Source organism: Pimephales promelas, chromosome 4 (genome assembly GCF_988280905.1).
Source record: "Pimephales promelas chromosome 4, fPimPro1.hap1.1, whole genome shotgun sequence".
Lineage (NCBI taxonomy): Eukaryota > Metazoa > Chordata > Actinopteri > Cypriniformes > Leuciscidae > Pimephales > Pimephales promelas.
Window position 1 is genome coordinate 3,498,500 of NC_142772.1, and position 19,001 is coordinate 3,517,500.

The window sequence follows — 19,001 nt, forward strand, 5'->3', positions numbered from 1 at the left end:
TTTACTAACAGAACTGAACAGTTTCTGCTGGCAATTTCACAACATTATCACTGGCCCTACCATAAAACATTATGATTTTTGTGTTTAGTGATATATCAGAAAACAAATATGACAGCGTTCAAAGGATATATGCTGTAGGGCAGTTATTAGCTTCAATTGGAGATTAGGGGTGCACGATGATATCGAGACAATGTCGTTATCGGCCGAAAAAGGTTCTATAATGACAAGAAAGAAACCTTTTGGCACATGTTATTCATTCATGTATTACATTATTCTGCAACATTTGGTAGTTGTAATTAAAAGATTGTTTATTAAACATTTTAATCATGCTGATTTTTGGAGGAGAAAAACTCAAATGGCACTTTTCGTGTGATATTGATTAACTACATAAAATGATATAAATATAGACATTTTTTTAACCCCCATATCTTGAATTTTGTGATCATTCACATGCATTCATAAATACATTTTAGGGTCTTGCTGTTTGTCAATAATATGAAATATTTAATCCGGAAAGGACAAAACAAATGATAATGAATGAACTCAAAAGGTTTCATATAGAACCTTTATCCGGATTACAAAAAAACACTAAAGGGTTCTTATTATTGAACCTTTAAAAAAGGGTTCTGTATAGAACCTTTTAGGGGTTCTAAATACGTAGCGCTGATAGAACCTTTTAAGGTTCCATATAGAACCTTTTCTTCTAAGAGTGTAAAAGCATAACCTGTGGGGAGAAAGGTGTTTTAAACCTTATTTTGGGGCAAAGTCATCAAACTTTTTCAGCGATTTTTATCATATTTTACTGCTGTTTCTATGCAGTTTTTATGTCCTGGTGACCAGTGAAAGTGCAGTTCTGACTCTCTGCCCATTCATTTAGATAGGAGCCTGGTCTTGTTAGTCCAAAATAGCTGCCAAGATGGCGGCCGAGTGGGAGGACTTGAATAAAAGGACTTTGGCGAAGCATGAGCGCCAGCAACTTAAACTTAAGTTCCAACTAGTGGTGTGCGATAATCAAGGTTTTTGATCGTGTACGATGATGTCTCCACGATCTGCTTTTGAAAAAAATATTGTAGTATCGTTCCATCAGTTCAATTCTGACGCCTTTATCTCAACATACCGTGTGACGCACATTCACATCACATGTAAACACAGACACTGCAATTCACAACAGTTCATTATTTGCATGTGCATCAAAGTCTTGCTGGTTAAACATGTCATTCACGTGCTGACGCGCTGTTCTAATGGTGCACAGTGCACAGGTTCACACCAGACACGAACAGAGCATCTGGCGCAAGTGATTTCAATGCAAAGACGCGTTACGCGCGTAAACAATTCCTGTGGCGCGAATGAGGCGTAGAGCGCGGCAGAAATATACAATACAAACAAAAATCTACTTTTCTTCAATACAAAATTTTATTTTCATCAAAAACAAGTAAAAAGACAGCAATAAAATAAGAGCAAATAAACTAATTTAAAACAACAGCACAAATAAATGCACTAGTTAGTATAAAGAGAGAAATGTAATACACAGGGATTTAAGTTTTTACAGGTGGTTATACAGTCAGAAATACTACAGAAATCAAAGTAATAAAATACAAAATAACACTGGATAGTCTTTATTGTAAAAATTAAATACAGATTAAAGCTAAGAATTAGTTAGAGTTAAGGTTATTCAGTCAAGAGCAGAGGGGTTTTCTTTTTTCTTTTGACTTTTTTGACGTACTGTACGACTCGCATTTACTGGGGAATATCCGATTTGTCTGCTTACATGGTACACGCAAATACACATATCCGATTTATTACCACATATGAATGAGGCCTGAATCCGATCTGAGAAACTCAGAATCGATGCGTTTTTTTTTCCTGCTTACACGTTCACTCGGCGGTCATATCCGATCTGTGCCACATCAGAGGAAAAAATTGGATTTGGGTCATTTGAACCATGCAGTGTAAATGGGGCCTAAGATGTCAGACTCCGGTTACCGGTCCGGGCCGATCATGCGGAAAATCGTCTGATTCCGGTCCCTGGCCGGTTGATCGGTGCATCTCTTGCATATTCTATCCCCTCAGTGTAAACCTGCCCGTCACAGAAAATGTCTGCATTTTTACATTTAAAAAAAAACTATCACTTTGTATGATTTATAAGCTGATTTTCTCATGGCCATTTTGTCCCCATAACATACAGAACACCTGAACCACACACACACACACACACACAGATAAAGCAGAATCAGGTTTTCACAAAAAGTCTCCATGAATAATAAATGATGTTGGATGAATTTCGCTCTGTCTGCCAGCGTTAAGATTCCACACAGCTACAAAAGCCATTTATACACCAAATTCGAATAAAAAGCTGTTTATGTTTGACAATGAAATCAAAACAAGAGTTCACAATTTTAGAAAACTATGATACAGTATGTAGTGCAACAACAGTTTTGAGAGACAAGAAATTGCTTAAAGGGATACTCCACCGGTTTTTCATATTAAACTATGTTATTCCCTTAACTAAGACGAGTATACCAAAAGTTTATAGTTTCACTTTTTTAAAAAAAAATTTCCTGATAATTTACTCACCCCCATGTCATTCAAGATGTCCATGTCTTTCTTTCTTCAGTCGAAAAGAAATTAAGGTTTTTGATGAAAACATTCCAGCATTTTTCTCCATATAATGGACTTCAATGGGAACCAAACGGGCATTTCAAGGCATTTTCAGTGCAAACTGTTCAAAGGGCTTTAAACAACACCAGATGATGAATAAGAGTCTTATCAAGGACCCTTCAAGTCATGATTCAAAAAAAAGATTTGTTCATTTTGATGAACGAGTTCGAAAAGAGGAGAGTCACAAACATGCATCACAGAATAGAACAAGGCGAGCATTTGTGCTTATAAAACTTAAACTTTTTTTATTTAGTTTTGAAATGACTGACCGTTTCGCTAGATAAGACCCTTATTCATCGTCTGGAATCGTTTAAGCCCTTTGAAGCTGCTCTGAAACTGTCTTTTGGACCTTGAACCATTTGGTCCCCATTGAAGTCCATTATATGGAGAAAAATCTTGGACTGTTTTCATCAAAAACCTTAATTTCTTTTCGACTGAAGAAAGAAAGACGTGGACATCTTGGATGACATGGGGGTGAGTAAATTATCAGCAAAAGTTTTTTTTAAAAGTGAACTACTCCTTTAAATGTCTTGCTCAGGGACACATTGGTGTCACAGTGGAGTCGAACCCGGGTCTCTCACACCAAAAGCATGCGTCTCATCCACTGCGCCAACACCACAACACTGTTCGGGATCACTGTGTATCAAGTGTGAGGAAAATCAAGAGCTGAAATTCAGATATGCTAATTTTATGACCAATCAGAGCAGAGCAGGCTCTCGGAAAGGCGGGGTTTAGAGAGACCGAATCCTTTATTGAATCGTTTCAGACACTGAGAAAAGAGCTGATGCTGCATTGTTTATTATGAGAAAATTAAAGGTTTGGATGCATGTAAACCTATTTTAGGAGACCTCTGAAATCAAATGAAGACCTTTTAAAGTAGCATAATAGTGGCACTTTAAGGATGTTGTGTGAATCCTGCCACAGATTTCCCATACACTCAAAAGAATGATGAGAATATGTAATGAAATCCATACTGTGTCGGATCATCAATCCCTAAATCATTGAATATGGGGGGTGTGCGTATTATATTTGGTGGTATACTGATTCCTGAACCTCTGATCTCTTCTTCTTTCTTTTAGATTACAGGAAACGTGTAATGTAAGCCAAGCCTCAGTAGGTTTGGGGTGAAGTGTCAACCGGTGCGCTCTCTCTATTCCTGTGGGAATTACGGATAACTGTGAAACACCCCTTCACTGCTGTATTTGCCATCTTTTGAAACACATGGCTAATATTAGAATATAAACTCATCTGTTGGTGTGATGTAAGCCTGGTTTTGCGAGAAACGAGTGATCAGAGATGAGTCACTGCGTTGTGGTTTCATAAAGACAACAAGGAAGACTTAAAGTCTCAAATAGACATTCGACCTTTGGTGTGAACTCCGGTCCTCTTTCTGTAGGTTTTTCTGACTCGCTTAGACAGGAAGAGTTTGATCAATGTGTAAAGTGTCTATCCATATTTCCATGTGCAGTTTACCTGAAATCACTGAGACCACAATAAGATGCACCGTAGAAAACAAATGAACAGTGTTGGTCCTCAAATGAATGTACAGAAAACGTATGTGAAATGAAACAACCATGTGATTTATTTAAAGAACATTTTTATATTGGTCTCGTCAAAAAATCACGGTAAGAATGGTTTTGTTCAGTTTCTCTTAAAGGAGTAGTTCACTTTTTAAAAAACACTTTTGCTTATAATTTACTCACCCCTATGTCATCCAAGATGTCCATGTCTTTCTTTCTTCAGTCGAAAAGAAATTAAGGTTTTTGATGAAAACATTCCAGCATTTTTCTCCATATAATGGACTTCAATGGGAACCAAACGGTTCAAGGTCCAAATGAGAGTTTCAGTGCAAACTGTAAACTGTTCAAAGGGCTTTAAACGATTCCAGGCGGTGAATAAGGGTCTTATCTAGCAAAACGATCGCTCATTTAAAAAATAAATAAAAAAGTTTAAGTTTTATAAGCACAAATGCTCGCCTTGCTCTGTTCTGTGATGAGCGTTCGTGACTCTCCTGTTCGAACTCGTTCATCAAAATGAACAAATCTTTTTTTCGAGTCATGACCTGAAGGGTCCTTGATAAGACCCTTATTCATCGTCTGGAATCGTTTAAAGCCTTTTGAAGCTGCACTGAAACTCACATTTGGACCTTGAACCGTTTGGTTCCCAATGAAGTCTATTATATGGAGAAAAATCCTGGAATGTTTTCATCAAAAACCTTAATTTCTTTTCGACTGAAGAAAAAAAGACGTGGACATCTTGGATGACATGGGGGTGAGTAAATTATCAGCAAAAGTTTTTTAAAAAGTGAACTACTCCTTTAAATCTAATAACACACCACGTACAAAAAAATTACAAAAAACTTAATTTAAATGACATTTTCGCTTGACGTGCTGAACACATTCATTTACCCACTGTAGAAATTATTTTATGTTTATTATTGTTTTTATTTATTAGTGCATACAGTAACAGAAAAATATGCATATTCTAAGAAGACATTACAATAAAGATTAGGTCTTTATTTACAGTAAATATATCAAATTAAACATTAGCTAACGAAATGTGTTTAGTTTTATCATAAGTGAAAATTGTCAATTAAGCTTTTGTTTATGGTGAAATTATGTTGTAAAATCGGAAATATTATATTGACCAGGCATTTTGGCTTATGTCTAAAGAAAATATATTGATTCAAATCTTTTTACTTTGTATGAATGTTTTTGTCTTTTTTTTAGGGCTGTGAAACAATTAATCGTGTTTTAATCGATCGTTAATTAATCGTAAAAGTTTGTGTTTACAAAATATATGTGTGTGTAGTGTGTATAATTATTTTGTATATATAAATACACACACATGCATTTAAGAAATATTTGCATGTATATACTTTATATATATTTATACAAAATTTATATTATACATGATTATAAATATTTGATATATTAATAACACATTTTTCTTAATTATATACATGCATATGTGTGTATTTAGATATATCAAATAATTATACACACTACACACACATATATTATGTAAACACAAACTTTTATTTTGGATGTGATTAATCGCGATCAATCGTTTCACAGCCCTAATTGTATTTGATTAATATTACATCAAAATGTAAGCATAAATATAATTTGAGAAAAGTATTTTTTGAATTATTTGATCCAAAGTATCATATTTCTTTTCAGTGTATATGTTGCGACTTAGAATTTCTGTCTGTGCAAAATTATTAAGTACTTTCTATTCCACACACAAAACTTTAAAACCTTAGATTGGAGTATGCATTTGCCTTTTCGTTCCCCTGTGCATTATGCATCAGACGTACAGTGAGCAGACTGTGGGTGGGCTGTGCTGCAGAACTGCGCTTCAGAGTCTCTCTCGCTCTCTGTGGTGCATGCTGGGAATAGATATGTGTCAGACAGTTGTGTGCAGAGTGTTTGGGATCACTCTTGACGCTGTGACGTACAGTATGCTTTAGTTTTCCCTCTCCTCTGTGTCTGTTATTTATTACCCACAAGGGTTTTGTTATGAGCTCACTGCAGTCTGATGCACAGCATCAGTCGCCCGCGGAGAATACACCACATCTCGCACTGCCACTGGCGGTGTTCAATGAAAAATCTTTTAAAACATTAGCTCTTATAGTTGAAAGTGACTAAAGTAACACATGTGCCCCATTCATTTACTGTAAAACAGTTATGAATTGAGAAATCACATTTTCCTAATGTATATGTGTTTCTGTTAGTCTAGATACTGACCTGATGTAGACTGACAGAAAGTTTAAACGTGCTAATGGAAATAGCCTCTATATATGGTTCTGTTGTGTTTGTGTTATGTTTGTTCTGAGAACAGAAATGAGTTTCTTTTCCTCACCGGAATTGGCCGTTTGCAAAGACCCGGCCCCTAGTTACTGTTGCTATGTCTGACAAGCCACGCCTCTCTCGCGCCACATCATGTTCTCACACAGTGAAAAATACATCGCAGAGCAAAAGGACTGACAACGGGCCGACAGACCAGGTTACTTTTGAAATGAATCAAAGTCTCAACTTTCAAATTTTGTTCTTTTGCAAATAAATTTAAACAATAAATACTGTTTTATGGCTCTTTAAAGGAGTAGTTCACTTTTAAAAAAGCTTTTGCTGATAATTTACTCACTCCCATGCCATCCAAGATGTCCATGTCATTCTTTCTTCAGTTGAAAAGAAATTAAGGTTTCTGATGAAAACATTCCAGCATTTTTCTCTATATAATGGACTTCAATGGGAACCAAACGGTTCAAGGTCCAAAAGACAGTTTCAGTGCAAACTGCAAACTGTTCAAAGGGCTTTAAACGACACCAGACGATGAATAAGGGTCTTATAAAGTGAAACGATCTGCCATTTAAAAAAAAAAAAGTTTAAGTTTATAAACTCAAATGCTCGCCTTGCTCTGTTCGTGACTCTCCTGTTCGAACTCGTTCATCAAAATGAAGAAATCCTTTCCCGAGTTAATTCGTTAATTTTGTTCGTTGAATGAACCAAATGACTCGAAAAAAGATTCGTTCATTTTGATGAACGAGTTCGAACAGGAGAGTCACAAACGCGCATCACAGAACAGAGCAAGTCTCGCATTTGTGCTTATAAAACTTAAAGTTTTTTATTTATTTTTAAATGAGCGATCGTTTTGCTTGATAAGACCCTTATTCATCGTCTGGAATCGTTTAAAGCCCTTTGAACAGTTTGCAGTTTGCACTGAAACTGTCTTTTGGACCTTGAACCGTTTGGTTCCCATTGAAGTCCATTATATGGAGAGAATCCTGGAACATTTTCATCAAAAACCTTAATTTCTTTTCGACTGAGGAAAGAACAAAAATGGCAGATTATGATTGGTCAGATCGTCTGTCAATCAATCTCCCTGTGAAGGGTGAATTCCTCAACAAGTCATTCAGAGGCAATAAATACTACATTTAGGCTATATTAGATAGCTTTATGTGCGTGCCTGCAATCTACAAAAGAGCGCCACCCTCAGGCTGAACAACACAAGGACGTCAGACCTCCGCCAAAAGTGTTTCTGCATGTGTTCAGCAATTAGATTATAAAGCTTGTAAAATGTTTATCATAATCTAGCGCTAAGACACAGAATCTGCTCTACCTGCATATATGGAGCTGATACTGTCTCTTATTATAAAAGATTCTGAACAACCGGAAATACTGGGAAGCACAACCAACATTTTGTGAATAACTGGCAGGATTAAGATAAAAGGAGGACTGAGGTTACATAAAGCTTTTTGAAATATTCATACTTGTATCACAGCTTAAATGCAGAGACCGTTCCAAGTAAAACATTTTGTAGGTTGATTCCCTGAAAAGATTCCCTGTTTACTTCTGTTTTATATTCTATGTTCATTTTATCTTTACATTGGCTTGTTTGCACTGGTCAGTTCCTGCATTCTCTCAGTCATTGTGGTGTTGCTGGCTCATTGTAATGTGATCTTGCTGACTGTTACCTCCCCTCAACCCCCACTTTCTCCCTTCTTTTCTCATTTCTGGTGAGACTGAAGGATGGCTTCTGTCTGATCTTGATACAAAGTCATTTCAATTGGTGGCCATCTTGGCAGCACATCCGGACAACTGTTGTAATGCAGATACAGCTCCTGTCTACTTGAAATGGAAAATAATAAAATAAAATCTACAAATGACTTTTTGATTTTGAGGATTTTGCTTTATTTTGATGGTCCCTTTAAAGGAGTAGTTCACTTTTCAAAAAAATTTTGCTGATAATTTTCTCACTCCCGGCAATTCCAAGATGTCCACGTCTTTCTTTCTTCAGTCGAAAAGGAATTAAGGTTTTTGATGAAAACATTCCAGCATTTTTCTCCATATAATGGACTTCAATGGGGTCCAAACGGTTCAAGGTCCAAAAGACATTTTCAGTGCAAACTGTTCAAAGGGCTTTAAACGATTCCAGACGATGAATAAGGGTCTTATCAAGCGAAACGAGCTGCCATTTAAAAAACAACAACAAAGTTTAAGTTGTATAAGCACAAATGCTCGCCTTGCTCTGTTCTGTGATGCGCGTTCGTGACTCTCCTGTTCGAACTCGTTCATCAAAACGAACAAATCTTTTTCCGAGTGCATATATATAGTCTTTTTTTCGTTCGTTGAATGAACCAAATTACTCAGAAAAAGATTTGTTCATTTTGACGAACGAGTTCGAACAGGAGAGTCACGAACTCACAGAACAGAGCAAGGTGAGCATTTGAGCTTATAAAACTTAAACTTTGTTGTTATCTTTTTTTTAAATGAGTGATCGTTTCGCTAGATAAGACCCTTATTCATCGTCTGGAATCGTTTAAAGCCCTTTGAACAGTTTGCAGTTTGTACTGGAAGTGTCTTTTGGACCTTGAACCAGTTGGACCCCATTGAAGTCCATTATATGGAGAAAAGTGAACTATCCCTTTAAGACAGTTTATGGCATTACTGTCAGTGTTTGCAAAGCCTGTGTCGGATTGTGACTGGTTCACCAAAGAATCCATGATGAAATGAACCAAACACACAAATAACGCTCTACTGAGACATTCACATAGTTACATTGGAAGGTAATGTTATTTTTAGTCCAGTGATACTGTTTTATCACTCTATATCACTTGATCACATTAATAAAGCGCCAATGGACATGCCACAAAGGTGATGGTGAAGAAGTAGGTGTTGATCTATGTGCTGATGTTTCATCTCGATAAACCCGGAAGTGTTTTTTGGCTGGCAACTTTCTTTAGGGTCACGTCTTGTGCCAAATAAATATTCATTTGTTTTGAGTTTGTAGAAATAGGTTTTTCACATGTTTTTATTTATATAGGGCTTCATACAATACAGATAGTTTCAAAATAAACAGGAAAATAACTGTTAGCTGTAATGCAGAATACAATAGTGTTATTATTCAGCTCAGTTTAGTTCAATTTTGATTTAATTCAGTTCAATAATAATCGATTCAAATGTTGTTCTCATCCGACAGCTTCGGTGCAATTAAATCAGTAATATTAGTGTACCGGTATATTACTTGTCACTTTCCTATTCAGCTTTTCATTTTGGCGACTTTTCGTGAAACCCAACATAAATGCAGAGCTTCAGAATTAAGTTTGAGTTTGTTTTCTGTCTTGTTGCTGTAGAAATATCGGTATCAGGATGAAGAGACTCCGCCCCTGGAGCACAGCCCCGCCCACCTGGCTCACAGCAAGAGCGCCGAGATGCTTCACATGAGCGATAAGAACCTGGCGGCCATGGACTCCATGCACAGTTACGCCCCACACACACACATCTCACCAATAAAGGTACGGATATCACACAAACGCACGCATACATACACACACATACACACATTTACACACCCAGACACAGACACACACATTTGGTTTCCATGTTTTATGAGATGGTCCTCACTGCAGAACATTAACCCCACCCCCTGATCCCTAACCCCACCCCTAATCCTACCTATCTCCACCCCCTGATCCCTAACCCCACCCCTAATCCTACCCATCTCCACCCCCTGATCCCTAACCCCACCCCTAATCCTACCCATCTCCGCCCCCTGATCCCTAACCCCACCCCTAATCCTACCCATCTCCGCCCCCTGATCCCTAACCCCACCCCTTATCCTACCCATTTCCGCACCCTGATTCCTAACCCCACCCCTAATCCTACCCATCTCCACCCCCTGATCCCTAACCCCACCCCTAATCCTACCCATCTCCGTCCCCTGATCCCTAACCCCACCCCTAACCCTACCCATCTCCACCCCCTGATCCCTAACCCCACCCCTAATCCTACCCATCTCCGCCCCCTGATCCCTAACCCCACCCCTAATCCTACCCATTTCCGCACCCTGATCCTTAACCCCACCCCTAATCCTACCCATCTCCGCCCCCTGATCCCTAACCCCACCCCTAATCCTACCCATTTCCGCACCCTGATTCCTAACCCCACCCCTAATCCTACCCATCTCCGCCCCCTGATCCCTAACCCCACCCCTAATCCTACCCATCTCCGCCCCCTGATCCCTAACCCCACCCCTAATCCTACCCATCTCCGCCCCCTGATCCCTAACCCCACCCCTAATCCTACCCAATCCCATCACCAAAAACGTTTTACATTTTCAAAAAACAGCACTTAGTATGATTTATAAGCTGTTTCTGTTCATTTTTAAATTAGCGTTGATTGTATATTTTCAGTTTGAGTATTTTTTTAATGTGCTTTTGTATTTCTATTTAACCTTTATTTTTATTTTAGTTTTAATCTTAGTCATTTTTTCCACTAGAGCTTTGGTCACTCTTTCTTAGGTTCAGTGTACTTATAGACCCCTTTTGCGCGCCGACGTCACAGTTACGTCACACGGTGCTAGCTGGAGGCAAAACAAAGTGAAAACTGGAGGCGGCCGACGCAAACCAGCACAGATTCGGCTACATAATAAGGAGCTTAAATTATTATTACTATTATTAAATGTCATCTTGTTGTGCTGTTTGGTGCAAGAATTGATGAAAAATGAATATGCTGTATCTGGAATTTTTATTTCTAGAAAATATTCACATCATTAAAATCGCACTGTAATGTCACTGTTTACATTGTCGTGGTCTCGGCAGAACTGCGGATCGTACACACAAGTCTTGTACAGGACCATATAGGCATCTAAAGATTTATATGCCTCAGTTTCTCTTTACGATCGTTTTCTCTATAAGGTAGGTGTAGAAGTCAGGCCACTCAACCGAGGTAACGTACGTTAATCCTGTCAGATCGATGCATTGAGTGAGCGTGTAGGCGGCTACAGGTCGGCCAATCTGGTTCCGTCCCTTAAAGATAACTTTTGGAAATAACAATCGCGGCCCTGTACACTGAGTGACCTTACACATTAAGATAATATCAGATTTTCTCCAGTCATTGTTAAAAAACAAGCTAACGATCCTTGCTAACTAGCGTTAGTGAAGCGGCCAGAGGGATTGTTCTGCCTCCACCTAAGCTCCGCCCACAAAAAACGTCACCATGTTTACCAACTGAAAAGGGGTCTATTGTGTTGATGTTGATGCTGCTATTGCGGTGAGATACGGGTGCGCTTAGGCACGGTTTGCTTTAAGTGTCGGTTTAAGGACATTATGAATTACATGCAGGTATTTTTTAAATAAGTTCAATTTAAGAACATGAGTACACAATAAGTGCATTGTATCAAATTATTTAAATTGTACATAGTAGTTAAAGACACTAAAGTGGGACCCTTGTTTTATTTCAGTTAGTTGCCAAGAATTTGTATTTATTTTTTCATATAATATATATACTTTCAACTTTATTTCAATGAGCGTTAATTAACAAAAACAACACTGAAAATTAATGTGGATAACATAACTCAGATAACTTGGTTTTGAGCAACTACAGCATATTTTAGTCATATTTGCTGTTTGTACACTTGAGTACAGTTTATTATTAATAACTTATTTTGCTCTCCATTGGATTTCTATAGAAACGATTGTGACGTTAAGAGAACTCATCAAAATACATATTCAGTTTAGCTTATCTGCGGTTGTGTGTGTGTGTATTAACTCTGTTCTCATTGTCTTTGAGAAAATGTTCATGTTATTCAATTTTTATCCACGTAATCGATTCATTGTATGGTGTGTGTGTGTGTGTGTGTGTGTGTTTCAACACTCATGCCCTGGTCTACTGCACTATATTTCTCAGTGCCTCGTCTCTTCTATTAATACTCGTGTCTTACTGTGTCTCCGTCTGACCTCTGTGTTCATTCCCTGCATGGTTTCCCCATTTCCCTTGGTTTCAGTAGGTGTGTGTGTGTGTGTGTGTGTGAGAGAGAGAGTGAGTCATGTTGTGTGTGTCTGTTCTGCACACCTCTGCTGTGTGTAGGCTGATCAGACCCATCCAAACACTCCTAGCTGAATGTATATTTATGTGGTACATGCTGTTCACTTTGCATGACACACACACATACACACACTCTTACAAGCAAGCACGCACACAATCATGCACGCACTCTCACATACTCACAAGCACACACACACACATAGAAAGGTCAAAAGAATAATATTTAATTGAAACAGACATTTTGAAATGGAAACTTTTGAAAATTTTAATGAATCCTCGCTGAATAATAGTATTAATTTCTTAAAAAAAAAATACAAAAACACTGACATGAATAATAAAGTTTCAAATGACATGAATAATAATAACATATTTTAATTTTTCAGTAAAAGTATTCACTTGAGAAAAGCTTCTTTAAAAAGAAAAATCAGAATCATTGACTGTATGCAAATATATGTGAGAGATAAACAGAGAGATTGAAGAAAACAACACATTTCCCAAAACACTGACACACAATATATTTACGACATTACGAATGACCTTATATATATTAAGTTTGTATATAATATAATATAAATAATTGAACACGCTTTAGGGACACTAGCCACCATTTTTAACTCAATCATCATATTAGTGTCCACGCCAGAACAATAACCCACTACCTAGAGTGAAACATACAAACACGTGTAACATATGTTATTATTTATGCATCGTAGCACTTGGCTAATATGATTTGTGTCAAATCACTTTAGCGTGAAGCTCATTTACATTCTTGTGTTCTGTGTGTCAAGGGCGTTTGGCTGGATAACTGAAGGTCAGAAACCTAACCACTCCTCTCTCTCTCTCAGTAGTACCATCTGTCTTCATGTGAAACATGCCTGTGAAACACAACACGCAAACATCCTCATACATCGCTTGGTTAGCTTTACTGTAGAGCTTTAATAATATCACAACAAATCAAAATAATCATTATCAGTGCTCATTAGTATGCCTATTTGATTATAAATGCTTACTAAAACTGTATAATTCAACATGGAAAGTGTGTGTGCTTTCAAAAACATAACGCAATTGTATGTATTATAATATAATTATAGTAATTATTATATTCTATAATTGATGCAGCTCAATCCGTGCACTTGTACACCACTACTATTTTGTATTTAAACAAATATCTAGGGCAGCGAATGTAGTTATTAATTTCTGACCTTTTAATTTTTATGTTGCGTAGTGTAATCTTGATATGGGATGTATGATCCTATGTAAGATGTACAGTATATTTATTTTTCCTTATGTCCTAGCTGTATATTTATCACATGCATCACACACACACTGTCATGTGGTCATGTGACACATCAGATCTCCTATATGTCTCCTTATGCTATTCCTGTTATTATTCAACCAGTTCAAAGACAGATTATTGTGTATCTCTTCAAAAGCTTCGCAGCACATTGATCTGAATATGATGAGCTAGCTAATAAATGCCTTTTGGTTTTTTTTTCTGTTAGTGAAAGGAAACGCATACAAAGTCCAACATAGACATTATTTCTAAAACAAAAATTTTACTATTAATATGGAAACAACATTGTGTTTTCAGCCTTGTGATGCTATATTTATTATGTGCCTCGATATTGATTTATTTTCTCTGTGATAGTTTTTTAATCAGAGAAGCATCATATCAAGTCGAAGTCATAATATCAAGTCATATCAAGTCGATTCCAAATGTTTCATGTAAGAACGAAAATATAATCTAAAAATTATCAAGTCATGTTTTCCGCATGTTTTACGCACCAAAAAAAAAAACATCAAGAAGAAAAAGTCTCTCACAAAGACCTGAGAAGCATAGAAATACCTAGCAAATGCCTTAGAATTTGGCCAGGGTAAAAAACAACAGCATTTTAATATAATGATGTTAATTTCTTTTGGAATAGCGCATCCTTTTGCAAAAGACTTTTGGAAGTAACCTTCAAATTCGGATTATTTTTGTCTTATATTGGCAAACATCCTTGAAGTATTGATTCAGGAACTACTGCAACATGTACTGCTCTTTAAAATGTGATGAGTGTGATATTTGTGCATATCAACTGGGAAAAAAATTAACTAATAAGAATTTTAAAACTAATCTTTTATTTCAAAGGTCCACTTTAGATTTTCTACAAATTACACTTTATTTTGAAGATCCGACAACAGAGTTTTTACTGACTATTTCGCCACATTTACATTACAGATCGGATATATGACCCATGAACCTGTAATTCTGATATTCTCAGATCAGTTTCAGGCCTCATTCATAAGTGTAAATAAATCTGATATGAACCGGATACAGCACGTGCATTTGCAAATAACGCAGTTTTTACATCCTTTTCGAGTCAGTTCGTCTACCCTGGGTTGTTTCGCCAAGTGTTTAGTGTAAATGCTACAAAATACCGGATATGGGTCACTTTTAAAAGAAAAATGTCAAAAAAAAAAATCTTATAGAGTCAACAAATCACTATTGAGGATCAATATCTGCAGTGTAAATGTGGCAAGACAAGTACACATCAACTTATTCCACTAACCCAAACCCTAACAGTCTACACTCTAAACAATTCTGGGTTGTTTAACCCAAATTTGGGTTAAATATGGACAAACCCAAATGTTGGGTTAACCCAATTTCAACTGTACATTTTTTTTTTCAACAAAACATTTGGGTTTGTCCATATTTGACAACAACCCAGCGTTTTTCAGAGTGTACTAATACTCTAATGTGAGTTTGTTTAGATGTTGCAAAGTTACTTATAGTTAAAGGAATGACTTTATCAATTATTATCAATGTGTGTCCACCAATCAGAAGCAAGAATTCAGCCATAGCGTATTATAGGAGACTGTAATGTGCAGTCGCTCCGTCATCAGGGGTTATTTTGCAATTATGACTGGCTGACTGTACATAGTCTCACTTATTACTTGGATACACACCAAAATTATTAAATAAATGCACAAAATATTCGAGTTTAAGTGATTTTATAATGTTAGAACAAGCGTGGAAACAGTCTTGAAGACTGGTTGATTTGCAATGGTCAGTTTTAATTTGTAAAATATTTGACAGAGCAATCCAGTTAGACTGAGATCTATCTAATAAAATGTCTTAAGTTTTCTTTAATTAGTAATATTTTTATTGTTGAACTTGGAGTGTTTGACAGTATTTATGCATCGGTGAATAAAGGAGCAGGAAATTGGAGAAAATGAGACGCATTCCTCTGGGAGCTCTCCGGATGGATTTGGGTCAGGGATGAATCTCAAGGGGTTCAGAAGGAGTGAGCCATCATCCTGAAGCTTCAGGGAATGTGTAATAATATGAGATTTCCATCTGCGTGTGGAGAGCTCTTATCTTCAGTTTATTTTTGGAAACCACAGCATTTCATACATGCAAAGGATTTATCATGCGGCGAAGCAATACCTGAAGCGGTTTAATCACTCAAAGCTGAACAACAGCGCCCTCTGCTGGGATAGCATTGAACAGCGCTGGTGTTTTAAGAACAGGGTTCTCACACATTTAAAGGGTTAGTTCCCCCCAAAATGAAAATGATGTCATTAAAGATGTCGTCCCAAGCCCGTTCATCTTCAGAACACAGTTTAAGATATTTTAGATTTAGTCCGAGAGCTTCATTGGTAAATGTGTGTGCGGTATACTGTCTTTGTCCACAAAGGAAATAAAGACATCATCAAAGTAGTCCATGTGACATCAGTGGGTTAGTTGCAATGTTTTGAAGCATCTAAAATACATTTTGGGACAAAAATAACAAAAAAATATGACTTTATTCAGCATTGTATTACTATTGTCTTCCGGTTCTGTTGTGGATCCGCGTTAAGTGACGTGTATCACATCACAAATTCACTCCACGTTCACTTTAATTGTCATAAAGAAAACTATGATTTAAAAACCTCCTCACTTTCTGGCTTTGTTTTCACTTTCCTGTTTCCTACTTTACACCCAATCCTAGAGATGCACAAACTTCAGGACTTTTGTGTCAGTGTCGATCATCCGCTAGGAATCCGTTTCCCAGTTCAGAGCCTTTAATGGGATGCGGTTGCCATATTTCAGTGAGCTCAGACGAGCGAACACTAACTGGGAATTTCTTTAAAAATATCAGATACTGTAATATCAATCATAGATTTGCAGCATTTTCTGTAAAATATTTATAGTTTCAGAATTTTTCCAGTAGAAATTTGATGTAAACATTCCAGGATTTTCTCCATATAATGCACTTTAATGGGGACCAAACGGTTCAAGGTCCAAAAGACACTTTCAGTGCAAACTGCAAACTGTTCAAAGGGCTTTAAACGATTCCAGACGATGAATAAGGGTCTTATCAAGTGAAACGATCGATCATTTAAAAATAAATAACAAAGTTTAAGTTTAATAAGCTCAAATGCTCGCCTTGCTCTGTTCTGTGACGCACATTTGTGACTCTCCTGTTCGAACTCATTCATCAAAATGAACAAATCTTTTTTCGAGTCATTTGGTTCTTTCAACGAACGAAACAAACGAATTGAATCGGAAAAAGATTCGTTCATTTTGATGAACGAGTTCGAACAGGAGAGTCACGAACGCTCATCACAGAACAGAGCAAGGTGAGCATTTGAGCTTATAAAACTTAAACTTTGTTATTCATTTATTAAATGAGCGATCGTTTCGCTTGATAAGACCCTTATTCATCGTCTGGAATCATTTAAAGCCCTTTGAACAGTTTGCACTGAAAGTGTCTTTTGGACCGTGAACCGTTTGGTTCCCATTGAAGTCCATTATATGGAGAAAAATGCTGGAATGTTTTCATCAAAAACCTTAATTTCTTTTCGACTGAAGAAAGAAAGACATGGACATCTTGGATGACAAGGGGGTCTGTAAATTATCAGCAAAAATTTGTTGAAAAGTGAAATACTCCTTTAAGTATATTTATATTATTGCTGTAGATAGCAGATTCAGTGCTTTATAATGTGTTATGATGCATGTTTACAGTTCACCCAAAAATAAAAATAATTTTCTCACCCTCAAGTTGATCCAAACCTGTATGAATTTATTTCTTCTGCTGAAGAACAGTAGTTGGTCCCCATTGACTTCCACTGTATTTCGTTTTCTACTATGGAAGTCAATGGGGACCATCTGCTATTCTTCAAAATATCTACTTTTGTGTTCAACAGAAGATGATATTTTTGAGAAAAACTATCCCTTTATTTGTATCCACCTTGTTTTGCAACATTTTCTGTGAATGAGCGAGACTTCTGGTTCATCAGCAAGTAGCTAGAAGTATAACCGGAAACCTCGCAAATTCAAGTTACAAATACGCCTGCTCTTACATATCAAAGGCTTTTATTTAATGCTTTTTTTGTTGTTGAGTTATCCGCCCTCCTCTCCTGTTTGTTTCTTTCACAGCCAGTGTTGCTGTCCTCTGGTCAGACCCCTCTGTACACGTCTGCGGTCTCCACACTGGTAAGCACACTAATGCTGCACTGCCCCTGCTGTCCGGGAGGCTGAACTGCACCTGTGTTCTTGTGTTTGTGATCATTCCATCATCCTTTTCATGCCATTTGATCAGAATATTATAACTTTGGAAAATATCTCACCCAACCAATCTTTTTACTCAAAGACCCGTCATTGTCCAACACAATCGATTTCCAACATTATTTCTGCTGTAATTATGACAACGCTGTTTGTTTTCAAGGTTTTTTTATGAACAGAAATTGTGAATGCTGATACATTTATTTTGTGATTCTATGAGATTATGTATGTTTAAAAATAAAATACTATAGTTATTGAGGAGAAAAAAATATAATTTCAGTTTACATCTTGATTTTTGGTGTTTTAACCGTTTACACATGTGAATTTACGCACTGATGATGAAGAAAAACTAGTTTAACATCAAAACTCAACGAGTAAAAATGACAGATATTGTTGTTAAAAGTTAAATGGATGCAAACAAAGATGGCGTTGTAAGATAAATAATATTTTACACAGTTTTTTTTTTCTGTATTGCATCAATGTCAGGTTGTTTTCACAGTTGCCTCCTTCATATTTCTATATGGTATTTCTCTGCCGTCTGAAGTCATCATTTTCTCTGAGCTGTCAGACCCACATCTGCAAACTCATCACTCTGCTGCAGAGTATCAACTTTACACACACACACACTATCCATACACAGGTACTTTGACTGTATATTGTCTCTGCAGTTTCTGCCTATTATTTCTGACAGCTCATATATCTGCCTGGAACAATGTTGTTTCCTTCTAGATCTGCTATGATGCAAATATTCCTCAAACACATGTGCACTGTGTTGGATGGCGAGAATTAGGATTTATTAAAACAAAGTTAAATGCATCAACTAATCAACACTGTCAGATACTCATTTTTAATAATGTTCCTTCAGTTACTGGAGGAGAAAAAGAGTCTGAGAGAAACATCTTCGTTTGATTTCAGTGTATTGAGCCATCTTTCTCTCTCTCTGAGTTAATGTAGTGCCTTATATCCTCCTGTAGAGGGCAGTGTGC

At 36.9% G+C, this 19,001-nt stretch overlaps 1 protein-coding gene across 3 annotated transcripts in view; it reads left to right on the forward strand.

The window, feature by feature from the left end:
• Window positions 1-19,001, forward strand: part of dlg4a (discs large MAGUK scaffold protein 4a) — a 146,417-nt gene that overhangs the window by 54,652 nt on the left and 72,764 nt on the right. For all 3 annotated transcript variants that reach the window (XM_039662424.2, XM_039662423.2, XM_039662420.2), the window contains exons 2-3: window positions 9,794-9,955; window positions 17,890-17,946. In XM_039662424.2, the coding sequence (XP_039518358.1) occupies window positions 9,794-9,955; window positions 17,890-17,946 (219 nt within the window). The remainder of the gene's footprint in view (window positions 1-9,793; window positions 9,956-17,889; window positions 17,947-19,001) is intronic.